This window comes from Seriola dumerili, unplaced genomic scaffold (assembly GCF_002260705.1).
Source record: "Seriola dumerili isolate Sdu_G_001 unplaced genomic scaffold, Sdu_1.0 BDQW01000129.1, whole genome shotgun sequence".
NCBI lineage: Eukaryota > Metazoa > Chordata > Actinopteri > Carangiformes > Carangidae > Seriola > Seriola dumerili.
In genome coordinates this window covers 965,654-976,982 of record NW_019174384.1, presented here as the reverse complement: position 1 = coordinate 976,982, position 11,329 = coordinate 965,654, and the positions used below count along the sequence as shown (strand labels likewise).

General features: G+C 42.6%; 1 protein-coding gene across 6 annotated transcripts in view; it reads right to left on the bottom strand.

Annotated features, from left to right (window-relative positions):
- The window catches only part of abi1 (abl interactor 1), a 53,323-nt gene that overhangs the window by 21,891 nt on the left and 20,103 nt on the right, over positions 1–11,329 (bottom strand). For 4 of the 6 annotated variants that reach the window (XM_022748774.1, XM_022748773.1, XM_022748770.1 and 1 more), the window contains exons 3-4: positions 4,948–5,124; positions 93–107 (exon numbers count right to left, since the gene is read on the bottom strand). In XM_022748774.1, the coding sequence (XP_022604495.1) occupies positions 93–107; positions 4,948–5,124 (192 nt within the window). The remainder of the gene's footprint in view (positions 1–92; positions 108–4,947; positions 5,125–11,329) is intronic. The other 2 variants (XM_022748771.1, XM_022748775.1) reach the window with 1 other exon arrangement.

Genomic DNA, 11,329 nt, shown 5'->3' with positions numbered 1-11,329 from the left:
GGGGGGGGGGGTTTTGCTGTGAAAGGGGAGTTCGACAAATCTATCAATTATATATTATAGGAAAAATGGGTCATGTGACGAAGCAGACTTACCTTGGCTTTTAACCACTTAGTGTGGGCAAAGGGAGAAAAAAAACAAAAAACAGAGAGACAGAGAGAGGGCATGTCAAAATGGCCATGTCTGAACGGATCAGCAGAAGTCAAAGTACAAGTGAGCAGGAGAAAAATGACTCCCTGGTTTTATTTACACTGAGTAAACATTTAGTAAGACCTGGGCAGGTTCAGCAGCGATACAACCAGAGCAGTGGCTCCTCCTCCTGACTGTTGCTCTCGTCCCTCAGACCTACAGAACCACACCCAGCGCCACAGTCAGAGTGGAAGGAAATCTCAGCGATCTGATGCTTCGCGGCTATTGTGCACAAGTGAAACCGGTTTTATGTCAACAGGGTCTCTGAGACTGCCTGTCATTAGGAGCTTTACCTTTGTAGATCAAACACAGCTGTCTCTCAAATAAGCCTACAGAGCACATTTCTGTTCATTTGAGTCTTTTTTTTTTTTTTTAGGTACATTTTCATGGTTTCAAATGATCTCACTCCTGGCAGCGATAAATAAGCACCCTGGTATTTGTGTGGGCTGATGTCAAAGAGAATACAGAGCCAACGAAGCAGTGGGGTTGATCTGCAGTTTGACAACTGCAGAGTCAAGTGGCTCATCTATAATGCAGCGTCCCCAGTGGCCTTTGCAGAAAGCATCGTAGCATCACAAGACCATGAGAGAGAAACACAGAGAGAGAGAGAGAGAGAGAATGAAACCAAAAGCAAAATTCACAGCGTGGGTCAGTGTGAAGTGATCTCTGCCCCTTTAAAAAAACAACAAAAAAACAAAAAAAACAGAAAAACACCTTCAAGTGCAGCTGCGAATGGGAAATTTCATGTTCAAATTTCACTCTCCACGGGTTATCAGAGCTGGGCGAGATTCAATTTACAATCTAGGTCAAACTGGAAGTGCCAAGTCCTACTACAGCCGCCGCTTATCTTCCTGGCAACGGCTGTATCTCTGCCCTTGCTCCACAAACCCGAGCGGCAGCGTGGAAATGCTTTAGTAACGTCCGAGCTGAATCACACAGACAGACAGACAGGTCATTATCAAGTCCAAAAAAAGGCTTAGCATGTGGAGCCGGGGTGAAAATCCAGAGCGCTGCAGTCTGACAGAGCTGGGTGAGTCTGTCGGGTTAAAGGAGACAAACACTTCCTGAGGTCTGGGTGGTCATCAAGGACACATCCCCTCCCAAAACAATCTGACGAACACACAGTGACTAGCTGTTCTGACCGGTGTGACACACGTGTGTAATTATTCTGTGTTTAAAATCTTCAAGAAACTCAAAACCAGGAATTTCAAACGCGTAAATTGACTCGGTGACGTCACCGTCAGCTCCTTGATAATGTGACTGACAGGTTCATTAATTAGCTGGTTAGAATTAAAATTATAATCCTGAAGATTTTTAATGCAATCAGACCCCGTTTTTGATACTATTTATGGTCGGATTTTGGCGTTTTCTTTTCCCAGAAATAGCCATTAAATCTACTGATTGAATGAAATTGTTATATCTGCCTCATTTCTTACCCTTCACTCTCGTTTCACTGTATCAGAACAAACCAAACACTGCTTTATTGCTGCAGTATTATAACACACTTGTTGTTATCATCAATAACCATGTGTCCCCCAAATCAACCACATGAAGTCTTCAGGATTATAATTTAAAGAAAAACTCTTGCTGACCTCCAAACATCATACACAAAATATNAGCCTCATTTCTTACCCTTCACTCTCGTTTCACTCTATCAGAACAAACCAAACACTCTTTATTGCTGCAGTATTATAACACACTTGATGTTATCATCAGTAACCATGTGTCCCCCAAATCAACCACGTGAAGTCTTCAGGATTATAATTTAAAGAAAAACTCTTGCTGACCTCCAAACATCATACACAAAATATAGAAAACTGGTCATTACTTCGTTGAATCAAGTAAGAAAAATATCAAAATTGCCCCAAAAAAACAAAACTATTCCTTTAAATAAATCTTAGAAACTCATGACTGACAGAAGGCAAAATATCCAGGGATTGCTATCTAACTTCAAACACCTGACATCATCGTCCCTGGATTCCTGAAAGCCCCGCTGACTAGATTAAGCATCAGCTGACTGGAGGAATAAATCTCATCTTTCGCATTAATGCTAAAAAGCATCATGTCACTGTCAGAGCGCCTTGAGAGGAGGGAACACCCTGATCTGTCGGCTGTGTGAGATTCCAGATGTGGCCCGGCTGATTTATTGATATAACGCTGCAGCGTTCAGAGAGGAATCAGATTATCTACTGGATGAATTCCACCTTCTCTTTTCTCTCAGTTCCTCTTCTTCTCTCTCTCTGTCAGATCTGAGAACGACTTCTATTCAATAATGCATATGAGGGCTACATGATGTTTCTTCTCTCTATTACAGCTTGGTGTTTAACTATACAAACACAGTGTGAGGCTATAAAACCAATTCAGGCCGACGCAAACAGGCAGCGACTTTCACAGTTAACTGGAGCCAATACACATGATTTAAACTCTCATTAATGTATTGATTCTGGTCAGTAAGTACACCGTGGCTATAGGTATTCTATACAAGCCGCGCATCTGACAGGAGCCATCACAGGATACTATATGATTACTATGGGGTATTGATGTTAAATATTGATTGGCTCTGTGACATGCATAGGAGAGAGGAGGATGAGTGATGTAGGGCTGCTGCAGGAGTGTGTGTGTGTGTGTGTGTGTGTTTCCCAATACATTCACTAACTAAATGCAGCATGTCTAAAGACAGTTAAAAAGGGAGAAAATCCACTGAGATTAGGCCCAGAGTGATACCTCATGTTCTTAAAATAGATGCATCAAACAGTCTCAGAACAGCCATGAAGCACGGTGATTTTCAGCAGCCGCATTCTGCTATCCTAATTTTCTGAGCAACTCTTACGCAGGAGTCAGGACCTCGTTGTGATTTTGTTTTATATAATATTATTAAATCCTTGACCTTGGAAACAACATTTTGCAAAAACAATTCTCACCTCAGAGTCCATTCAGCAGTTTTGTAATAGCACATGATCTTCAACGCCACGTGTAGTTTGCCCTGTTGTCATGTTGATAAAATCCTTTTAGTGCTCAGAGAAAAACTACAAGTCTACTCGACCTGCAGATGAAGATAAGGCGATATGATCGATAGCTCCAGAACAGCTACTAAATGAACCTTGAGGTGAGATTGTTTTGCCAACAACATAATCTGTTGATTTAATTAACACTTCCATCTATGTATGAAATTAACTTTTTCACAGTTCAGAACTTCTGCTTTGTTGCTTTCCGCAAACAGCAAAATTACAATAGTTTAATAAATCTCCAAAAATATACTATAAATATATATATATATATATATATATATGCAACATAATTACACAGAAATCCTGTATTGAAATGTTGAGAGTTAGATATCTGTGCATTAACTGTGGAGCTAGAGCCATGAGACTGTTATCTTAGCCTAGCATAAACACCTGAAGGGTAAACAGCTAACGGCTTCTTAAATCTGCCTACAACCACCTCTACAGCTCATTATTAATGCTACTCATTTTTGCTTTTATGGTTAGCTTCATGCTTTAACTATTTTTCAGCACATAAAATAACTTAATTTATTGATTATTCATCTTTAGAGGTGCTGTAATGTTTCCCTCTACTACTTCCTAGTCCTTAAGCTAGGCTAAGCTAACAGCCTCCAATTTTTTTATTTTTTTTTTTTTACCATAGAAACATGAGAGCAGTTTTCTCATCTCTGGCACATTTGTGAAAATGTTGAACTCTTGATTTAATGAGGATTGATTATTGCATCTAATAAAACAAGGTCCTTGTAAAAGTTTCAAGTACATAATTGTTCATGCTAATACGTGCCAGCCTGCTCTCTTTGGTGGGAAACGCACCCACTTAAAATGCTTCACTCCACATTAGCCATCGCACACTTTCACCATGACAGAAGGGTCCAGTATAATTCCCTACACAATAAATTGAGAGTGGCACAATGGCTTTTATCCTGCCTTATCAATGCCTCTAACACTATGTGATGGTAATGGCGGGCCTCTAATCCAATCTGTCTGACAGCTGCAATTGATTGGCTGATTGATGGGGCAGAGAGAGAGAGAGAGAGAGAGGATGGAGATCGCCAAAAATGCTTGCGGCCGTCTGGAAATGATGTCATTACCACCACTGTCGGGACGACCCAGCGACCCCTGAAGCGAGCCCTAATGGCGGGGAGGAAGGGAAACTGTCGCCCCTCAGTTCATCTGAGTATATCAGATCATAATCAGCTTCTTTACCGCCCTTCAGATTGTGTACTGATGTGAAAATAAACTACAAATCAAATTGTACCAACATCATTCCTCTGCAAAGGTTTGGAGAAACTCAATGAGGAGATTACGAGAGCGGACGGGGCCTAAGTGCCTTTAAAAACGTCTCGCAAATTTCCCTGCACTCGCCATTTTCACGACACTCTAAGAATAGAGCCGTTTTTCTGAAAGCTACATGATGTAATCGCTTTTTTAGTTCATCTCAACCCCCAACCCGTTCCCACCAACCCACGCTCAAACATATTCCTGTAGGGTCAGAGGAAGGGAGGGGGGGGGGGGGGCTTTCTGAAGATGAAAGAGAAAGCACAAGAGATGGAGTATGAGCGAGTAAGCGAGTCAAAGTGGGAGAGAAAAGAGAAGGAGGGAGATAGGAGTACCTCTGGCAAGAAAGAAAAGGAGGGTGGAGGGGGAGGGAAGTAAATTAGATGTAGAGGAAGAAGAAAGTGGAAGAACTGATGGACCGAGCGGAGACCAGAGAACAGATCTGAAAACAGGCAAAAATCAGGAGGAATCTGCTCACCTTCACGCCGTGGCCGACGTCGTCCAGTACAGTGTAGTCAATTGGCTTCCTGATGTACCTTACCGGCCGCTCCATATTAGCCGGCGCTATGATCTTATGGGTCCTCGCCGTGTTCTTGTTGGTGGTCAGGATCCCGATCTCCCGCCGGGCCACCTTCTCTTTATGGATGTCCACCGTCTGTAAGTGACACAGTGAAGACAGAGGAAGGAGGGTGTGATTGAGGTGGTGGGACCCTCTGGGACTGAATGAACTCGTCATACAGCAGCTTAAGAAGGTTTAATTGAATCATGGAGGTTGTGCTTTTCATCACCGGGGTCTTAATCTTTTTACAACCTCCAGTGCGCACTAATAAAATCGATTGCTGCACAAACCAGATCCTGGACGGAATAATGACTGAGGCATGTTTATCTGCACATTAATGAAATCAAAAACTTAATCGGTTGGAAAGAGTTTACTGCCCCCGAAGTCCCTAAATGCAACAAGTCGATCCAGATAATTATTAACGGAAAAATATACACAACCATGAGAACATACTGTAAGATAGAGAGCTGAGAACCTTATTTCAGAAGGATAAAATGAAGTCGACTGTGTACATACTCTCACTGATTTTTATTATCAGAAAACTTCCTTTTCTTTCTTTCTTTTGTAAAAACGCAAGGGACAAATCCTGATGCATTATTTATGCTTCTGGAGACCAAGAGAAATTTTTCTACTGAAATTGCACCAATGTTCAGTTAATTACCCGGCCTTCTCTAAAAAGATAAAATTCTAATTACTTTAAAGCTCTTCAGGAAACTTTGCACACAGTTGACAAATATAACTTATTCCCCAGCTGAACTCAGACATCCTATAACTCTTATTTTGATCAAGCGAATGCTGGATGCCTGCAGCCAAAAGAGGAATCATAGCACAAGTTAATCAATGGATTTAAAGTTTCTCCTTTTGAGGATGTTTCTGGCTCAAGATGAGACTTTTTTTTTTCCACAAAATGTTGTGAAATGCAACTTTAACCATCCGAATATATGTCTGACTCAGCAAAGCTTTTAAATAAAAATCAACAGCCACAGGGAATGCCTTTAAATAGTCAATTTATTTCATTCCCAGATCATCCAAGGGCTGCAACTAACTGTAGCCTGACCTGTATTATATATAAGTAATTGAAAGTTTAAACAGATCTGACATGTTGGTTGTAATTTTTCTTTAGACGCAAATGAGCCTTGAATGAATCTTGATAAGGATCCCTTAGACGAGTGTGTGACCAGGCTACACAGTGAGAGCAGGACATTTTTACAGCTGACAATAAGCCACCGTTCTGTACTGGCTGACATATACACCATGTTTGATAAGCGGCTGAAATGATTAAATCAATATATAACAAAAAAACAAAACAAAACAGTTGACGGTTAATTTTCTGCTACTCTAGAGCCGTGACGGTCGATCCATATCGACCATCGCGTACGAATCTTTCCTGCAGACCGCTGCATTTACATCCCCTGCTCCCACCCTGAGGAGAAGCCCAGGAGCAGCTGCCCTTCCTCTGAGAAGATGAAAGGCCGCAATGTCTGCTGAGGGGCCGACCAGTAAAACGCCGGTCTCTCACATGGGGGTGGGGTTGGATTGCGGGGAGTCAGCGACCAGCGCCAACAGAGGATTCCTTTCATGCCACGGGGATCTGGAGCCGGACTGAGCTCTGTCTCTTTATGCTGCACTGTTCCACTGTATGTGCCGACTTAGCCCTCAAGTGTCACTCATCCCGGAGCCGGGCCGGGGGGGGATGAACAGCACTCTTTCGCTGCGGCTTACATGTGGTCAAGTACGGTGCAGTCAAGCTCTGGACAATATCAAGTCTATAAGGCCCGAGAGCACTCCAGGGCGTCTATAAGGAACGACGCGAAGCAGATTCTTACACAGGACACACGAAGGGTGTAAGAGGGTGGATTGTTCAAAATTACATTAAAAGGTAAGAAAAAAAAAAAAAAAGAGAAGAGAAATCAATATTTCATAACAGGCAAAGTTGCTCATACATAATTGCTCCCACAGAGACCTCCCCATACAAAAGGGAAACATCCGTTCTGTTCCAATGCCCCCGTCGTGTCTGTTTGAATTAAGAGGGATGACAGAGCGTTGACTACAGTCATCTTTTTTAACCTGAGCTGGGCTGCCAGAGCACGAGAGGCTTTAAATACTAAAAAGAAATAAAAAAAAAAGAAAAGAAAAAACACACAACTTGCAGTGACGAAGTCTTCCCAGTGAGGCGAGCACACTATCGCATTTTTAGCAGCACTTCAAATTCAAACAGTGTGTAAAGAGCTCCAACTAGGATTGGGGTTTTCACTCCACAGCTCAGAGGATAATGCTCAAGTTTCAAACTGTCATAAATCGTGATCATCTGGGAACAGCTGGGCTAAAATCTAATCAGTCTATTTGGCCTCCATTTGCAGGGCAGTGATGGCGTCCAATGATTGGCTATGAGAGAGGATTCAAAGGGGAGACAGGAATAGCTCTATCATTCCAGGTCTGGTTTTTCTTCTGAAAACAAAGCTTTGACCCTCATGACGACTTCTCTGGCTGGGATAAAGATCATTGTCAAGGCATCGGCATGTGAGCATTGTTTTAAAAATATTATGAGGAAGCGGGTGAAAGAGGAGGAGAAGTTTCACTACAAACCACCGGCAGAAACGAGAGAACTGCTGCTGAACCGTGGTAGCTAAACTGGGAAAAAAGCATCTGGCCTCGGCTGAACTTTTATCAGAGAACAGCATGTGGACAAACATCATTGCAGCTGGCAGAGGGTGGAAGTGAGACGGCGTTGTGGTCGTGTGAGCTCATCTCCTTCCTCTATGCCAAGAAGACGGCCCCTGTTGTAACAGCGCGGGCCCGTGTTATAGACAAGTGGGGGGTACAAACTTCCAACCAACGAGCGGTCGCATCCCAGAGAGCCTTAAATACACTCTGACTTGACCCCTGTTTGACCGACCACATAAAGCAATCTTAGCAATGGCTACTACTTAATACCCCGTCTTTTCTGCTTCTACTGACTTTTAAACTGGCACCAAAAGGTGTTTCCGAACGCATCTTGCTGAACTGAAAGGTGGACGATTCACATGTGTTTTTACTCGCTGTCACCCATATGTTTGAGGTCTGCAGCAGTTTTCCCCCAGCAGTTTTGGCTCCGCTGTTTGGCTTCCCCATCAGCTACAGGCTTTTAGGATTTACAGGGCCTCCTCTTCTTGCTGCCTTTCTCCGTGTTTGAACTCCAGTCCGCCTCCGTTTATCCTCAACTATTCCCCTCTTACTCAACTCTTCTTTTGCATCCTTTTAGATCTGTGTTTTCTGTATCCCTTCCAATTCCACCCTAATTCTCCCCACACCCACAGAAGAGTCACGCACCTATACGACTAGACTCAGGATCTAGGTCATACATTGGAAAAGCTGCCAACACCATCGTCGTCATTCACACGTTGTAGCCAGACAGAAAGGAGCAAAAAGTCCAGTCACAGAGATCTGGAGAGAACTTCTTCCCATTTTGGTGAACGGGGGTGAGTCAGCGCAGCGGTTGCCACGATGAGAGCTTTCTTGTTGTGTTGTTAGTAGCAACAAGTGCCTAAATATTTGTGATTTATTTATTTCCCTTTTTAATCCAGATTGTTGCCATTTTGGTTAAAGCTGCACTTTAAAAAACTGTTTGAACTACAACACCCAGGAATCCAGAGAAGTGAGATCATGTTACTCGGCAAAACACTGACATGTTTACCACCAGAGAGGTGATGTGATGTCAAAGTCCAGCTTCTCTGGACAGAGTCGCTGCTGATCAGGGGACAGTCTGTGGATGCATTTGGTCTCAGGTTTCTATCTGTTATTTGCCTGTCCGAGGTGCCACATTAAGGATGCTGTAATAATAGTAGTAGTAGTAGTAATAATTTCTCTAATTGACAAGATTATTGTGGTATTTATGACTCTGTTTATGTTTTTTTTTTACATGATTTTTGCCAAATACAAGATGTTTCTGACTGATTATTTTAACAATCCCTTCATTGATTTTCCAGGAAAACCTACTATAATCGAGACAACTCAAATATGAAGGAGACTTCAAGGGAAACGCCTTTTTTGTAAAATGTGTTATATTCTTAACCATTTGGGACTGAGAAAAGTCCTCAAGTGTGCTAATTAACGATGACTCTTCCTCCATTGTGTATTGTGTGTGTGTGTGTGTGTGTGTGTGTGTGTGTGTGTGTGTGTGTGTGTGTGTTTGGTATATGCCTCATGCTCTGACAAAAGTCTGTTTGACTGAAAGCTTAGACAATAAATCAGGTGTTAGCGCATGTGTTTTGATTTCTTTCACTGATGTCATTTTTTTCAGCATCCTTTAAGACTCACAGCAGAGCTGAGATTCCTTCTGCAGTGATTCTCTCTCTCTCTCTCTCTCTCATACTGATTTACACCTTTTGACCTTTTGACCACCAAAATCCAAAATCAGTTCATCCTCGAGTCCGAATGAATGTTTCAGGCAAATTTGAAGCTCGAGGCGTCACAGAGATATTTTTACGTTCACAAGCGACATGTGATGTGACGGACAGCCCGTTTAACTTAATGCCTCCGGCTCTGGCTGTCGCCGGCGCGGAGGAATAAAGAACACGTCTGTAGACTTTGACATGATATGGAGACAGCCAGTTTCACTTCAGCACATGCTGGAGAGAAAAGAAGGAAAAAAAAAACAGCCCTTTCAGCACTCTGGCAGGCTGGATGATATCCTCAATAAAATGCCAGCTACGCACAAACAAACACAAAAGCTGCACAGCATGTAGGGTACAGGCGTAGTAAGGGTTGAACTGGGTGCTGCTTACACACACACACACACACACAAGATGAGGGGGAAGAAAAAAAACAACGTATTACTAGACAAACACACCCTACATACCAGTGTGTCTATGTGCATGTGTGGCAAGCCAGACCAGACAAATGTGCCAATGCTTAATGATAGAGCTCGACTGTGGATGATTATAAGACTTAAAACAAAAATGTTTCAACGAACTGGCAGCGATACGTCTTCATCGAGCCCCTCTTGAGATGCCACACACACACACACACACTGAAAACTACTCATTTCACATGGTACGCTGTCCAGGAACATAAAGGACGGGGAACTATTTTTACTCTCGTGTAGTATCACAAACCAGAACTGCACATGGTTTTTTCCAAACACGACGTGGCAGAGAGACTTATTAAAAAGGTCGTTTAAGATAAGCTCGTCTTTACCGCCGTCCAGGAATTGGACATCCTTGTTCTGCGGGATTACGAGGAGATAATAACTATGAAAGCACATGTCTGTTAAACACATTTGAACCCTCAGTTTCAGGATTACTATGCGAGAGGATTTACCACAATACTCCCCTAGAGCTGCTGACAGGTGAAGACGGCCCCGATGAGGACACGGACATCTCTTCTTAAAGAACTGTGATTCAGACAATTTGTGATGCTCGCTGTGTTCCAGCAGTTGCTTTTTTTAAACCTTCCCTCCTCTGCTTCCACTACAACACTTTTACTGTATTCCCCTTGCATTTCCTGAAATAACTTTGTCCTGCCCCTGAAACTCGCTGCTTCTGTGGGATCTGGAAAACACGGGCCAAATAAAACGCTCGACATGTGACCACTCAGCTGTATCATTAAGACGTGCTGCGGCTTTGTTGCATCATTGTGCCTTGAGGGTTTTTTTTCTCTGTGGGGGGATTTGCATCTCCGCCTGTGGTTGCACTGGACTGCATTACTGGTTAATGGGTAGAAGAAGAAGAAAAAAAAAAAAGTGAGGTGAACCCAGAGCCCGAAAACTTAAACATGGCACTTAGATGTTCTGTTGGTTTACGCCAATTGGGGAATGAAAACGAAGCCAACAACAAAATATCTCGAGAAATGTCTGCAGCTAACGGGGTGAATTTTCCCGTTGCGTCACGTTTGGAGAACTTTTTTCTTTTGGACCCTTTAAAATAAAACACTTATTTTTATGTTGCCAATGTTTTCAAGAATTCAAGAATCATGTGTAGTTTTCATATTTAATTTGAATAGGACTTTGTATCGGGCTCGGTATCGATCTTCAATCCCTTCTTTTGATGCCAACGAAAAATGTGTCCGTAGCAGAAGCAAAAGTTTGAATCGCAGTCTTCTTTACTTGTTTTCTTCGATCAAACGGTTCGTGATTTAAATCAGTTTTACCAGTTTCTGACTGTGTAACTGTATGTAGGCCACAGTCTTGTATGGATGACTTTGTTTAGATGTTAAAAGACCCATAAAACGGCCATTTTTACACTTGTTTTTTGTTGCACTGATTTAACTAGTTAGAGGAGCTGGTAGGCTAGCTGTTTCCCCCCATTTCCAGTCTTTGTGCTAA